General features: G+C 41.3%; 1 protein-coding gene across 2 annotated transcripts in view; it reads right to left on the reverse strand.

Moving 5' to 3' along the window:
- Positions 1-5,528: 5,528 nt before the first annotated feature.
- si:ch211-204d2.4 (uncharacterized protein LOC100003662 homolog) overlaps positions 5,529-16,285 on the reverse strand; it is a 54,648-nt gene continuing 43,891 nt past the window's right edge. For both annotated transcript variants that reach the window (XM_034170137.1, XM_034170136.1), the window contains exons 6-12: positions 13,643-13,774; positions 13,436-13,525; positions 13,289-13,357; positions 13,144-13,214; positions 13,000-13,063; positions 6,409-6,486; positions 5,529-6,303 (exon numbers count right to left, since the gene is read on the reverse strand). In XM_034170137.1, the coding sequence (XP_034026028.1) occupies positions 5,872-6,303; positions 6,409-6,486; positions 13,000-13,063; positions 13,144-13,214; positions 13,289-13,357; positions 13,436-13,525; positions 13,643-13,774 (936 nt within the window). In that variant the 3' untranslated portion in view covers positions 5,529-5,871. The remainder of the gene's footprint in view (positions 6,304-6,408; positions 6,487-12,999; positions 13,064-13,143; positions 13,215-13,288; positions 13,358-13,435; positions 13,526-13,642; positions 13,775-16,285) is intronic.

Consider the following 16,285-nt stretch of genomic DNA (forward strand, 5'->3'; position numbering starts at 1 on the left):
TTTATATAGCGCCAAATCACAACAAACAGTTGCCCCAAGGCGCTTTATATTGTAAGGCAAGGCCATACAATAATTATGTAAAACCCCAACGGTCAAAACGACCCCCTGTGAGCAAGCACTTGGCTACAGTGGGAAGGAAAAACTCCCTTTTAACAGGAAGAAACCTCCAGCAGAACCAGGCTCAGGGAGGGGCAGTCTTCTGCTGGGACTGGTTGGGGCTGAGGGAGAGAACCAGGAAAAAGACATGCTGTGGAGGGGAGCAGAGATCGATCACTAATGATTAAATGCAGAGTGGTGCATACAGAGCAAAAAGAAAAAGAAACAGTGCATCATGGGAACCCCCCAGCAGTCTACGTCTATAGCAGCATAACTAAGGGATGGTTCAGGGTCACCTGATCCAGCCCTAACTATAAGCTTTAGCAAAAAGGAAAGTTTTAAGCCTAATCTTAAAAGTAGAGAGGGTGTCTGTCTCCCTGATCTGAATTGGGAGCTGGTTCCACAGGAGAGGAGCCTGAAAGCTGAAGGCTCTGCCTCCCATTCTACTCTTACAAACCCTAGGAACTACAAGTAAGCCTGCAGTCTGAGAGCGAAGCGCTCTATTGGGGTAATATGGTACTACGAGGTCCCTAAGATAAGATGGGACCTGATTATTCAAAACCTTATAAGTAAGAAGAAGAATTTTAAATTCTATTCTAGAATTAACAGGAAGCCAATGAAGAGAGGCCAATATGGGTGAGATATGCTCTCTCCTTCTAGTCCCCGTCAGTACTCTAGCTGCAGCATTTTGAATTAACTGAAGGCTTTTTAGGGAACTTTTAGGACAACCTGATAATAATGAATTACAATAGTCCAGCCTAGAGGAAATAAATGCATGAATTAGTTTTTCAGCATCACTCTGAGACAAGACCTTTCTGATTTTAGAGATATTGCGTAAATGCAAAAAAGCAGTCCTACATATTTGTTTAATATGCACTTTGAATGACATATCCTGATCAAAAATGACTCCAAGATTTCTCACAGTATTACTAGAGGTCAGGGTAATGCCATCCAGAGTAAGGATCTGGTTAGACACCATGTTTCTAAGATTTGTGGGGCCAAGTACAATAACTTCAGTTTTATCTGAGTTTAAAAGCAGGAAATTAGAGGTCATCCATGTCTTTATGTCTGTAAGACAATCCTGCAGTTTAGCTAATTGGTGTGTGTCCTCTGGCTTCATGGATAGATAAAGCTGGGTATCATCTGCGTAACAATGAAAATTTAAGCAATACCGTCTAATAATACTGCCTAAGGGAAGCATGTATAAAGTGAATAAAATTGGTCCTAGCACAGAACCTTGTGGAACTCCATAATTAACTTTAGTCTGTGAAGAAGATTCCCCATTTACATGAACAAATTGTAATCTATTAGACAAATATGATTCAAACCACCGCAGCGCAGTGCCTTTAATACCTATGGCATGCTCTAATCTCTGTAATAAAATTTTATGGTCAACAGTATCAAAAGCAGCACTGAGATCTAACAGAACAAGCACAGAGATGAGTCCACTGTCCGAGGCCATAAGAAGATCATTTGTAACCTTCACTAATGCTGTTTCTGTACTATGATGAATTCTAAAACCTGACTGAAACTCTTCAAATAGACCATTCCTCTGCAGATGATCAGTTAGCTGTTTTACAACTACCCTTTCAAGAATTTTTGAGAGAAAAGGAAGGTTGGAGATTGGCCTATAATTAGCTAAGATAGCTGGGTCAAGTGATGGCTTTTTAAGTAATGGTTTAATTACTGCCACCTTAAAAGCCTGTGGTACATAGCCAACTAACAAAGATAGATTGATCATATTTAAGATCGAAGCATTAAATAATGGTAGGGCTTCCTTGAGCAGCCTGGTAGGAATGGGGTCTAATAAACATGTTGATGGTTTGGATGAAGTAACTAATGAGAATAACTCAGACAGAACAATCGGAGAGAAAGAGTCTAACCAAATACCGGCATCACTGAAAGCAGCCAAAGATAACGATACGTCTTTGGGATGGTTATGAGTAATTTTTTCTCTAATAGTTAAAATTTTGTTAGCAAAGAAAGTCATGAAGTCATTACTAGTTAAAGTTAATGGAATACTCAGCTCAATAGAGCTCTGACTCTTTGTCAGCCTGGCTACAGTGCTGAAAAGAAACCTGGGGTTGTTCTTATTTTCTTCAATTAGTGATGAGTAGAAAGATGTCCTAGCTTTACGAAGGGCTTTTTTATAGAGCAACAGACTCTTTTTCCAGGCTAAGTGAAGATCTTCTAAATTAGTGAGACGCCATTTCCTCTCCAACTTACGGGTTATCTGCTTTAAGCTACGAGTTTGTGAGTTATACCACGGAGTCAGACACTTCTGATTTAAAGCTCTCTTTTTCAGAGGAGCTACAGCATCCAAAGTTGTCTTCAATGAGGATGTAAAACTATTGACGAGATACTCTATCTCCCTTACAGAGTTTAGGTAGCTACTCTGCACTGTGTTGGTATATGGCATTAGAGAACATAAAGAAGGAATCATATCCTTAAACCTAGTTACAGCGCTTTCTGAAAGACTTCTAGTGTAATGAAACTTATTCCCCACTGCTGGGTAGTCCATCAGAGTAAATGTAAATGTTATTAAGAAATGATCAGACAGAAGGGAGTTATCAGGGAATACTGTTAAGTCTTCTATTTCCATACCATAAGTCAGAACAAGATCTAAGATATGATTAAAGTGGTGGGTGGACTCATTTACTTTTTGAGCAAAGCCAATAGAGTCTAATAATAGATTAAATGCAGTGTTGAGGCTGTCATTCTCAGCATCTGTGTGGATGTTAAAATCGCCCACTATAATTATCTTATCTGAGCTAAGCACTAAGTCAGACAAAAGGTCTGAAAATTCACAGAGAAACTCACAGTAACGACCAGGTGGACGATAGATAATAACAAATAAAACTGGTTTTTGGGACTTCCAATTTGGATGGACAAGACTAAGAGACAAGCTTTCAAATGAATTAAAGCTCTGTCTGGGTTTTGGATTAATTAATAAGCTGGAATGGAAGATTGCTGCTAATCCTCCACCCCGGCCCGTGCTACGAGCATTCTGACAGTTAGTGTGACTCGGGGGTGTTGACTCATTTAAACTAACATATTCATCCTGCTGTAACCAGGTTTCTGTTAGGCAGAATAAATCAATATGTTGATCAATTATTATATCATTTACCAACAGGGACTTAGAAGAGAGAGACCTAATGTTTAATAGACCACATTTAACTGTTTTAGTCTGTGGTGCAGTTGAAGGTGCTATATTATTTTTTCTTTTTGAATTTTTATGCTTAAATAGATTTTTGCTGGTTATTGGTAGTCTGGGAGCAGGCACCGTCTCTACGGGGATGGGGTAATGAGGGGATGGCAGGGGGAGAGAAGCTGCAGAGAGGTGTGTAAGACTACAACTCTGCTTCCTGGTCCCAACCCTGGATAGTCACGGTTTGGAGGATTTAAGAAAATTGGCCAGATTTCTAGAAATGAGAGCTGCTCCATCCAAAGTGGGATGGCTGCCGTCTCTCCTAACAAGACCAGGTTTTCCCCAGAAGCTTTGCCAATTATCTATGAAGCCCACCTCATTTTTTGGACACCACTCAGACAGCCAGCAATTCAATTAACATCCTAAATAGACTAATGCCCTCTTCTCTGGCAGAAATCTTATGTAGTAGCCTGTGCTCTATGCTCTTGGAATGCTGGATTACTGTGTTCCAAAAGGAAAGAAGCCAGCCAAAATCAAGAATGCGTCTCAGGTCATCAAAGCTAACAGTCATGGACTTTCAATTGAGTGGTGGTAAGGAGGGGTTTAAAAATGTATATAAATGCATTTTGTGTTTAAACCGTTTTAAAACTCCTCGGTTTTTGTGCAACTGATGTACAACAGGCTTTGTCCTCGTTCAGCAACTTTTTTAAGTGTTAAGCAGCGCCATCTAGTGGACCTTTACCAGCTCAATTAATGGAGTGCACAGTCACAAAAAAAAACATTAAAATAGTCATAGTCAAAATAGTGTTCTCTAGATGTTACCTGCTGTGTGCCAACAGCACAGTTTTGCCATCACATTTTCAGGCGGGGACTGACACGAGGTGCACATGCATCCATGCGGGAACATTAGCATTTAGAGGAGCAGCCTGTTGCAGAGAGCATGTGCCCTCAGAGTTGCACGTTACGCACAGGCGTCAAACTGAAGAGGCGATTGACCTTTACAGCAGCTACGCGTCAAACAGTCTGCCCTCCAGCGCTGCCTTCAATTATAAGAATTTGTTTAACATCACAACATGTAAGAAACGAGAATCTGACGACAGGAGCAGATTTGGTGGGAGGATTTATCAAATGTGTACGTCATCATAAAAAGTAACCTGCTATTTACAATTTCCTCTCCATACAACCATCTACTGGAACTGAGCTACAAACACACGTTCCTGTTTGGCTTTTTGTCTGCACCCAGAGGAAGTTTGTCTTTAACAGACTGAAAAGTCATTTTATCACAGCTGACATTTCTCAGACACTCGGGGCCGCCACCCCACAACCTACCATCACTAAAGAGTTTCTCAGCAGCCTGCAGTCAAACAGCTGCATCAGAGGGCCAAATAGGAACATGGACACAGGTCAGCAAGGCCTTTAACCCTTCTCCCCCCGACGGGCCTCGTGCACGCACCAGTGTGTGTTCAAGCATGTGCAAAGCGAAAGCTGTGAAAGGTCACACAGACAGGTCCATTTTTGCCCTTTGGAAAGGCACAAGTAAATAAAACTGTTAATTTTAAAACTTAATAGTTTTCAGTCTTTGGTGCAGAGTGTAGATTCACTTTTGTGCCACTAGATGGCAGTGTCACAATGAGAAAACAGGACGATTAAAATGCATCATTTAATGTGGCAGAAAAAAATTATAATCAGACATTTAAGTGCACAAAGCTTTTTTTTTTTTTTTTTTTAAGTAATGAAATGCAGAACCACCTCGCAGAGATAAACTTCAGGTGTAATGAAACATGTCAAACCGTTCAGAGAAACGTGAAAGCTGTGGGGTCTCAGAACGAAAAAAAAAAAAAACACTCAAATCACCAAAAGTAGTGGCACATTTTCAAACAATGGTGCAACAAGAACATCAGCTTCACAAACCTGTAAATCAGCCAGTTAGCTGCATGAACACTTAAAGCCTAGGCTGTACATTCGATAAGTTCAAAGTACCGTTGGAACACTGCTGCATTATTACCGAAGACATTTAAAAACCACAAGAACAGACGCTCACTCAAACTCAAAACCAAATTAAGAGTCACCTCCAGTTTAAAATTTAGTGTAAACACTTAAAATGTCTGCAATAACTCCATCTGTACCACATACAGGTGTATAAATACACCTTTTCAAAAGACTCAGGATAAAACTCTTCAGCCCCGACAACTGCCTGATAATGAAATGCTTGTTAAATGTTGAAGTATGCAGACGTTACATCCCATGTGAATTACAGATTACAAGCTAAAGTAACCTTTTTTTGAAAGGATGTGAAATTTACAAATTACAGCCAAACTTTAAGGGGGTGACAAAAATGCTTTTAAATACTTGTAGAGAAGTGAAAACTTTGCTAATATGTGACAAACTTAAGTGCAGATTTAAAGCATGTGCCTTAACTTATGAACTAAAAGAACAAGGTCAAAGTTATTCAAGTTTTCAAAAAGTTACATAAAAAAACAATCCATCCAATCCCTCTTCATAGTCCAACATGGTCCCCGTTCTTGACCAGCATTTATGCTCGGGGCATCAAATTCACAGTTTCATACAATACAATTCTCACCAGTCACTTTTTTTTTTGCACAAGTGGTGACTATCCACGTAGGATGCTACACATCTGTGGTGCGGAGATTGTCATCATCCAAGCCAAAGGGCAAGCTGCTGCTCGTGTGGGGCTGAGGCTGGGAGCGGTGCCGCCTACGCTCAAGGGCCACATCTCCTGAAGCTGCCAGGATCCCGAGACCGCTGGCTGAAGCTGCTGCAGGCGTGTTTGGGGTGGAGAGAGAGTTGGAAGAGGAGGAGGAAGAGGTGGAGGAGGAGGAGAGGGAAGCAGTGATGGGCAAGGAGCTGAAGGGACTGTCTTCCTCCTCGGCATTCAGGAGAGAAGGCTCACATGAGGGTACAGGGGTCCAGGGCTGCCAGCCCAGTGTCACAGAACAGGACTTGACCAGTGCAGGCCTCCGCTGGTCACTACGGTGACCTCGCGATGCTGAGGAGTTGTGACTTCGATAGAGTGAAGATGCACGTCTAAATGAAAACCCCTAGAGTGAAAACAAATGTGGTGCACAAGAGCTTTCACTTCTCAAATCAAGAAAATCCAGGAAAAAGGAAGCCAGTAAATGTAGGATCTGATGATGAAGGATTACCTTAGAGGGGCCTCTGAAGTCTTCGATCTTCATTTCAATGTCCCTGATCCAGCTGTGCATCTCCTCTGGAGAGTCCGTCTGTGCAGACAAGAGAACAGACGATAACTCCCATCTTTAGAAAAGCCGGAATCTGCACTCTGCATGTGCAGCATGTGAATGATTAGACAGAAGCAGGGCTTAAAAAGGGCCAGATAACTTTTCTGCAACTGCATTTAAATTCTAGTTACAAACCAGAACGTCAATGACGTAGCTCATCCTGGCCCATGAGGTCATAAAATGACTCCATGGGCCTCATGAACAGGCATAAAATTCTCATTACATTGGTGTCATGTTCAAGAAAGTCACATTAAATGACAACCAAGTATGGAGATGATAACTCAGGAAGAAGATAGTTTTGCTGAAATAAACAAAAAAGTTGTAAACTATTTCTTTACAATATGAACAGCCTGTAGAATGTGACATGTAGGCAATCAGTAAGAGGTGATGGAAAGAGAATCCAAAATTTACTCCAATGTCACATTTGATCTTGAGAGATTTCCCATCTAACCTGAGTGAAATCTGTTCGTGTGGTGTGTTGTCTTTACCATGTTGCTGCACACCACACACACTGTATGACCAAAACAGTTATATCTATGATTTTTGATCACCATGTTTGCCGTGTGAACTAGGCATTACAGTGTAGGTTGAGGGAATTTATTTATTTATTTATATAGCGCCAAATCACAACAAACAGTTGCCCCAAGGCGCTTTATATTGTAAGGCAAGGCCATACAATAATTACGTTAAAAACCCCAACGGTCAAAACAACCCCCTGTGAGCAAGCACTGGGCGACAGTGGGAAGGAAAAACTCCCTTTTAACAGGAAGAAACCTCCAGCAGAACCAGGCTCAGGGAGGAGCAGTCTTCTGCTGGGACTGGTTGGGGCTGAGGGAGAGAACCAAGAAAAAGACATGCTGTGGAGAGGAGCAGAGATCAATCACTAATGATTAAATGCAGAGTGGTACATACAGAGCAAAAAGAGAAAGAAACACTCACTGCATCATGGGAACCCCCCAGCAGTCTAAGTCTATAGCAGCATAACTAAGGGATGGTTCAGGGTCACCTGATCCAGCCCTAACTATAAGCTTTAGCAAAAAGGAAAGTTTTAAGCCTAATCTTAAAAGTAGAGAGGGTGTCTGTCTCCCTGATCTGAATTGGGAGCTGGTTCCACAGGAGAGGAGCCTGAAAGCTGAAGGCTCTGCCTCCCATTCTATTCTTACAAACCCTAGGAACTACAAGTAAGCCTGCAGTCAGAGCGAAGCGCTCTATTGGGGTGATATGGTACTATGAGGTCCCTAAGATAAGATGGGACCTGATTATTCAAAACCTTATAAGTAAGAAGAATAATTTTAAATTCTATTGTAGAATTAACAGGAAGCCAATGAAGAGAGGCCAATATGGGTGAGATATGCTCTCTCCTTCTAGTCCCCGTTAGTACTCTAGCTGCAGCATTTTGAATTAACTGAAGGCTTTTCAGGGAACTTTTAGGACAACCTGATAATAATGAATTACAATAGTCCAGCCTAGAGGAAATAAATGCATGAATTAGTTTTTCAGCATCACTCTGAGACAAGACCTTTCTAATTTTAGAGAGATTGCGTAAATGCAAAAAAGCAGTCCTACATATTTGTTTAATATGCGCTTTGAATGACATATCCTGATCAAAAATGACTCCAAGATTTCTCACAGTATTACTAGAGGTCAGGGTAATGCCATCCAGAGTAAGGATCTGGTTAGACACCATGTTTCTAAGATTTGTGGGGCCAAGTACAATAACTTCAGTTTTATCTGAGTTTAAAAGCAGGAAATTAGAGGTCATCCATGTCTATGTCTGTAAGACAATCCTGCAGTTTAGCTAATTGGTGTGTGTCCTCTAGCTTCATGGATAGATAAAGCTGGGTATCATCTGCGTAACAATGAAAATTTAAGCAATGCCGTCTAATAATACTGCCTAAGGGAAGCATGTATAAAGTGAATAAAATTGGTCCTAGCACAGAACCTTGTGGAACTCCATAATTAACCTTAGTCTTTGAAGAAGATTCCCCATTTACATGAACAAATTGTAATCTATTAGATAAATATGATTCAAACCACCGCAGCGCAGTGCCTTTAATACCTATGGCATGCTCTAATCTCTGTAATAAAATTTTATGGTCAACAGTATCAAAAGCAGCACTGAGGTCTAACAGAACAAGCACAGAGATGAGTCCACTGTCTGAGGCCATAAGAAGATCATTTGTAACCTTCACTAATGCTGTTTCTGTACTATGATGAATTCTAAAACCTGACTGAAACTCTTCAAATAGACCATTCCTCTGCAGATGATCAGTTAGCTGTTTTACAACTACCCTTTCAAGAATTTTTGAGAGAAAAGGAAGGTTGGAGATAGGCCTATAATTAGCTAAGATAGCTGGGTCAAGTGATGGCTTTTTAAGTAATGGTTTAATTACTGCCATCTTAAAAGCCTGTGGCACATAGCCAACTAATAAAGATAGATTGATCATATTTAAGATCGAAGCATTAAATAATGGTAGGACTTCCTTGAGCAGCCTGGTAGGAATGGGGTCTAATAGACATGTTGATGGTTTGGATGAAGTAACTAATGAAAATAACTCAGACAGAACAATCTGAGAGAGAGTCTAACCAAATACTGGCATCACTGAAAGCAGCCAAAGATAACGATATGTCTTTGGGATGGTTATGAGTAATTTTTTCTCTAATAGTTAAAATTTTATTAGCAAAGAAAGTCATGAAGACATTACTAGTTAAAGTTAAAGGAATACTCGGCTCACTAGAGCTCTGACTCTGTCAGCCTGGCTACAGTGCTGAAAAGAAACCTGGGGTTCTTATTTTCTTCAATTAGTGATGAGTAGTAAGATGTCCTAGCTTTACAGAGGGCTTTTTTATAGAGCAACAGACTCTTTTTCCAGGCTAAGTGAAGATCTTCTAAATTAGTGAGACGCCATTTCCTCTCCAACTTACGGGTTATCTGCTTTAAGCTGCGAGTTTGTGAGTTATACCACGGAGTCAGGCACTTCTGATTTAAAGCTCTTTCAGAGGAGCTACAGCATCCAAAGTTGTCTTCAATGAGGATGTAAAACTATTGACGAGATACTGTATCTCACTTACAGAGTTTAGGTAGCTACTCTGCACTCTGTTGGTATATGGCATTAGAGAACATAAAGAAGCAATCATATCCTTAAACCTAGTTACAGCGCTTTCTGAAAGACTTCTAGTGTAATGAAACTTATTCCCCACTGCTGGGTAGTCCATCAGAGTAAATGTAAATGTTATTAAGAAATGATCAGACAGAAGGGAGTTTTCAGGGAATACTGTTAAGTCTTCAATTTCCATACCATAAGTCAGAACAAGATCTAAGATATGATTAAAGTGGTGGGTGGACTCATTTACATTTTGAGCAAAGCCAATTGAGTCTAATAATAGATTAAATGCAGTGTTGAGGCTGTCATTCTCAGCATCTGTGTGGATGTTAAAATCGCCCACTATAATTATCTTATCTGAGCTAAGCACTAAGTCAGACAAAAGGTCTGAAAATTCACAGAGAAACTCACAGTAACGACCAGGTGGACGATAGATAAATAAAACTGGTTTTTGGGACTTCCAATTTGGATGGACAAGACTAAGAGTCGAGCTTTCAAATGAATTAAAGCTCTGTCTGGGTTTTTGATTAATTAATAAGCTGGAATGGAAGATTGCTGCTAATCCTCCACCTCGGCCTGTGCTACGAGCGTTCTGGCAGTTAGTGTGACTCGGGGGTGTTGACTCATTTAAACTAACATATTCATCCTGCTGTAACCAGGTTTCTGTAAGGCAGAATAAATCAATATGTTGATCAATTATTATATCATTTACTAACAGGGACTTGGAAGAGAGAGACCTAATGTTTAATAGACCACATTTAACTGTTTTAGTCTGTGGTGCTGTTGAAGGTGCTATATTATTTTTTCTTTTTGAATTTTTATCCTTAAATAGATTTTTACTGGTTATTGGTGGTCTGGGAGCAGGCACTGTCTCTACGGGGATGGGGTAATGAGGGGATGGCAGGGGGAGAGAAGCTGCAGAGGTGTGTAAGACTACAACTCTGCTTCCTGGTCCCAACCCTGGATAGTCACGGTTTGGAGGATTTAAGAAAATTGGCCAGATTTCTAGAAATGAGAGCTGCTCCATCCAAAGTGGGATGGATGCCATCTCTCCTAACAAGACCAGGTTTTCCCCAGAAGCTTTGCCAATTATCTATGAAGCCCACCTCATTTTTTGGACACCACTCAGACAGCCAGCAATTCAAGGAGAACATGCGGCTAAACATGTCACTCCCGGTCTGATTGGGGAGGGGCCCAGAGAAAACTACAGAGTCTGACATTGTTTTTGCAAAGTTACACACGATTCAATATTAATTTTAGTGACCTCCGATTGGCGTAACCGGGTGTCATTACTGCCGACGTGAATTACAATCTTACCAAATTTACGCTTAGCCTTAGCCAGCAGTTTCAAATTTCCTTCAATGTCGCCTGCTCTGGCCCCCGGAAGACAATTGACTATGGATGCTGGTGTCGCTAACTTCACATTTCTCAAAACAGAGTCGCCAATAACCAGAGTTTGATCCTCGGTGGGTGTGTCGCCGAGTGGGGAAAAACGGTTAGAAATGTGAACAGGTTGGCGGTGTACACGGGGCTTCTGTTTAGGGTTACGCTTCCTCCTCACAGTCACCCAGTCGGCCTGCTTTCCCGGCTGCTCTGGATCTGCCAGAGGGAAACTAACGGCGGCTAAGCTACCTTGGTCCGCACCCACTACAGGGGCCTGGCTAGCTGTAGAATTTTCCACGGTGCGGAGCCGAGTCTCCAATTCGCCCAGCCTGGCCTCCAAAGCTACGAATAAGCTACACTTATTACAAGTACCATTACTGCTAAAGGAGGCCGAGGAATAACTAAACATTTCACACCCAGAGCAGAAAAGTGCAGGAGAGACAGGAGAAGCTGCCATGCTAAACCGGCTAAGAGCTAGTAGCTGCGCTAAGCTAGCGGATTCCTAATAACACACAAAGTGAATAATGTGTAAATAATTTAGAGGTGATTCAGCAGAGGGAGTGCTTTAGTTAAGGCACGTGAAGATTACACTGTGAAGCAAATCATTATCTAGGTAACTAGAGCAATCTAACTGCGCAGATTAAACAGCTAACAGATACAGCAAAACACCGCTGTGCTCCGGAACAGGAAGTGATACAATACCGCAGTGAGAGCCAACCACCAGTAGAGGCAAACAAGAGCCTAGAGGAATAACACTGTCTTGACCGTTCTGTGTCCTGAAATCAAACCATAGCTGTGGCGTTTCAGCCAGTTGGGCTGTGCACCCTCAATTCAGTGGGCTCAGACAAAACAAGCCTTCATTTTTTGAGTTACATTTTTAGGAGTCTCTTTGACTAACAGCCCCCCCCTCCCCAATCCCCACATCTGTGCATCAACTCAGTCCAGCAGTCAAGCTCACAGAGTGCACTCCAGTTTTATGATTTTTATTAATGTACTACACTGATGGGCTTTTCTTGCGATTGTTTATTTATGCCTTTACGGCATCAAATCTCACGCGTAATCACATTCTCGCTGGGGAGGCCAAGATTTCGTCGTCAGTGTAAACAACCGTTATGGGTGGTGGAGTAGACAAGCAACTAGTTTGCAACATTGCGTTATGGAGGTGAGTTCAACCAAAATATGCATTTCCTTCAGAGTGGCCTTTGTTTTTGAGGGCGTTTGTCAGGAAAATGATCATTTCTCTACATTGATTACAGACCCTGCAGCAGGTCTGTATAATCAACCGTTTCTGCAGCGCGGCTTTGCTTTGAACCTTAAACCAATGATTCAATCTGCTGTTTCTTTGGTTCTTTATTTTGCTTCAACTTAATTTTTCCCTGCTAAAACCCTTGAGAGCATATGTCAGTAATATTTACCTTTTTTTATGTTAAACTGATCCGTTATGGTCTTCTGAAACTGTTGGATGTATTTTATAACTTAAAAACGGGACAGATGCTAACGCATTAGCATGTCTATGGCCTTTTCAACGTTAAAGTTAGCATTAAGCTGAGCCATTATCAAGCCTCTCCCCCAGCGCACAAAGGATGCTGGGATACTCTAAGACTGAATACTTTGCTCAAGATTTTTTATACCATTTAAAAACAGTGACAAAAGCACTGAGACTCAGTCTCTCTTCCATCACTTTCTTTCCGTTGTGACCCCAGTCCAAGCCAGCTGTTCTCTCAGGGGGGGACAACAGGACACGTTTACCGACATGTTAACAGATGTGTTTGTGCATTTTACAAAAGCAAACATTTTCTAATTTAAATAAGAGAACCAGCGCCACACATCAGCAACAGAGCATACAGAAAAAAACAACTCAAAAGAAGCGGGCCAATACACATGGGAGAGCTGATCCTCTCTGCTGCGTGCACAGTTCAAAAATACCTTCAGTCCTGCCATGTTTTAGCACAGCTGTTTAAACGTTTGAGGAATCACATTATTTCTGACAAAGACTCATTGACTCTACCTGGATGTAGAAAGTTCGGGAACTGGTGATTATCTCGAAGAGGTTGTCCCTCAACAATAGGTCCCTAGTGGACATAAGTCATTAAAAACGATCCTGCTGAAACATGGGTGGTAAATGTACAGATAACTTGTGAGGTCAACTCACCCAGACTTCACGAGACATTCATGGACCCTCTGAATGTCCCTTAATGGAATAGCTCTGAGAGGCTCTTTATCCTGGAATACACAAATCATACATGGAAAGACAAAAGTCCACATTCAAATAAACAAAATAATGTCCATGACCTCACCATCTCAGACTTGTAGTAACTGACAGCATTGTCATCCAGAGTAAAAAAACGTCTCTTCCAGCTCTTCCTCTGTAATAGACGCCACATTATAAAGAGCTCCATCTTCCACATGCACTTCAGTGATTAATAAGCAAAGTGTTAACTTACCACATTTCCCTGTTTGACGCAGTAACCACACCTCAGCACACCTGGCCTGACACCCTTCCTCTCTCTCCCTTCTGCCTCCTCCCCATCATTCTGGAAAATTTAAGCATCGGCTGTCACCATAGCAACAACCATGATCATCTTTACTAGATTATGATATCACAGTAACCATGCAGTTTTTCCTTTTGTGTGCGTGTTGCTCTGCAGTACCAGGATGGGAGTGTGCACCACCACACCGCCGATGATCTCAGTCTTGTAGGCCTGCTGCTTTTTCACTCCTGGAGTGTCACTGATGACTGAAGTCACATCGGACTTTGAAGGAGCAGTTCCAGATTTGGGAACCTGTGAGCACAACAGCAGATCATATCAAGGAGTTATCAAGCCACATCCTCTTGGGAAGATGCTTTAAGCACCAAACCAGTCTCCACACTCCTGTGGTTTTGAACTGTGTGAATAAGGGGTGACTCAAACTAATGTACATGTTCTGATGGGGGGAGGAAAAGGAATAGTCTGGAGGAAGCCAAAGCAGACAAAAGAAGAACCTACAAACTACACGAAAAAAGGAACAGGACATTGGTGGAACTGAACCAAGGACCTTCTTGCTGTGAGACAACAGCAGTAACCTCTGCTCCACCAACCTGCCCATGCATGAAATTAATCTAAACTAAAATGCCAACAGAATCTGGCGCAATCTAAAACTTATTGCTGTGAGTTGGGTGTGGCCTTGTGATCAGAAGATCCTTGGCTAGATTTGCAGACGGATAAGTCACTAAATCCAGTCCCTCAACTGGATAGCAGCAGCAACCCTGAGATGTTTAGAAAATAAACCTGATGTTGAGTCAGTTTAAAAAGCTTCATTCGAACTTGTTATACAACCCCTGGCAAAAATTATGGAATCACCGGCCTCAGAGGATGTTCATTCAGTTGTTTAATTTTGTAGAAAAAAAAGCAGATCATAGACATGACACAAAACTAAAGTCATTTCAAATGGCAACTTTCTGACTAAAACACTATAAGAAATCAGGAAAAAAAAAATTGTGGCAGTCAGTAACGGTTACTTTTTTAGACCAAGCAGAGGGAAAAAATTATGGAATCACTCAATTCTGAGGAAAAAAAATTATGAAATCATGAAAAACAAAAGAACGCTCCAACACATCACTAGTATTTTGTTGCACCACCTCTGGCTTTTATAACAGCTTGCAGTCTGAGTCATGGACTTAATGAGTGACAAACAGTACTCTTCATCAATCTGGCTCCAACTTTCTCTGATTGCTGTTGCCAGATCAGCTTTGCAGGTTGGAGCCTTGTCATGGACCATTTTCTTCAACTACCACCTAAGATTTTCAATTGGATTAAGATCCGGACTATTTGCAGGCCATGACATTGACCCTATGTGTCTTTTTGCAAGGAATGTTTTCAGTTTTTGCTCTATGGCAAGATGCATTATCATCTTGAAAAATGATTTCATCAACTGATGGGATAAGAAAAGTGTCCAAAATATCAACGTAAACTTGTGCATTTATTGATGATGTAATGACAGCCATCTCCCCAGTGCCTTTACCTGACATGCAGCCCCAAATCATCAATGATTGTGGAAATTTACATGTTCTCTTCAGGCAGTCATCTTTATAAATCTCATTGGAACGGCACCAAACAAAAGTTCCAGCATCATCACCTTGCCCAATGCAGATTCGAGATTCATCACTGAATATGACTTCCATCCAGTCACCCACAGTCCACGATTGCTTTTCCTTAGCCCATTGTAACCTTGTTTTTTTCTGTTGAGGTGTTGATGGCTTTCATTTAGCTTTTCTGTATGTAAATCCCATTTCCTTTAGGCGGTTTCTTACAGTTGGTTCACAGACGTCGACTCCAGTTTACTCCCATTCGTTTTGTTGTGCATTTTCGATTTTTGAGACATATTGCTTTAAGTTTTCTGTCTTGACGCTTTGACGTCTTCCTTGGTCTACCAGTATGTTTGCCTTTAACAACCTTCCCATGTTTGTATTTGGTCCAGAGTTTAGACACAGCTGACTGTGAACCACCAACACCTTTTGCAACACTGCGTGATGATTTACCATCTTTTAAGAGTTTGATAATCGTCTTTGTTTCAATTGAAACCTCTCGTGTTGGAGCCATGATGATTCATGTCAGTCCACTTGGTGCAACAGCTCTCCAAGGTGTGATCACTCCTTTTTAGATGCAGACTAACGAGCAGATCTGATTTGATGCAGGTGTTAGTTTTAGGGATGAAAATTTACAGGGTGATTCCATAATTTATTCCTCAGAATTGAGTGATTCCATATTTTTTCCCTCTGCTTGGTCTAAAAAAGTAACCGTTACTGACTGCCACAATTTTTTTTCCTGATTTCTTATAGTGTTTAAGGCCAGAAAGTTGCCATTTGAAATGACTTTAGTTTTGTGTTATGTCTGTGATCTGCTTTTTTTCTACAAAATTAAATAACTGAATGAACATCCGCCAAGGCCGGTGATTCCATAATTATTGCCAGGGGTTGTACTTGCAAAAGAATCAGGTCCATTAGAGTTGATTAGGGAGGCTTCCAAAGAAGGTAAAGCAGCAGAAAAGGGGAAGTGAAAGCGAGCGACACTACTTCCTGTGTCAGTGTGCAGGTGAGAAAGAGAAACTGTCACATATACATCATGCAAGAAGCACTGATCACCCCATTCAAAAACTACGCAAGTGTCACTGCACAGAACATATGTACATAGACATGAGCACTGAAGTGCACATTATGATTCTCATGGGTGTTTCCAATTTCCTCATGCAATCGTGCGAGCATAGGCAGTGGGCTAACTGTTCAGTCACACTGCTACCAACTGAAAGTTCCTCCA

This window comes from Thalassophryne amazonica, chromosome 5 (assembly GCF_902500255.1).
Source record: "Thalassophryne amazonica chromosome 5, fThaAma1.1, whole genome shotgun sequence".
Lineage (NCBI taxonomy): Eukaryota > Metazoa > Chordata > Actinopteri > Batrachoidiformes > Batrachoididae > Thalassophryne > Thalassophryne amazonica.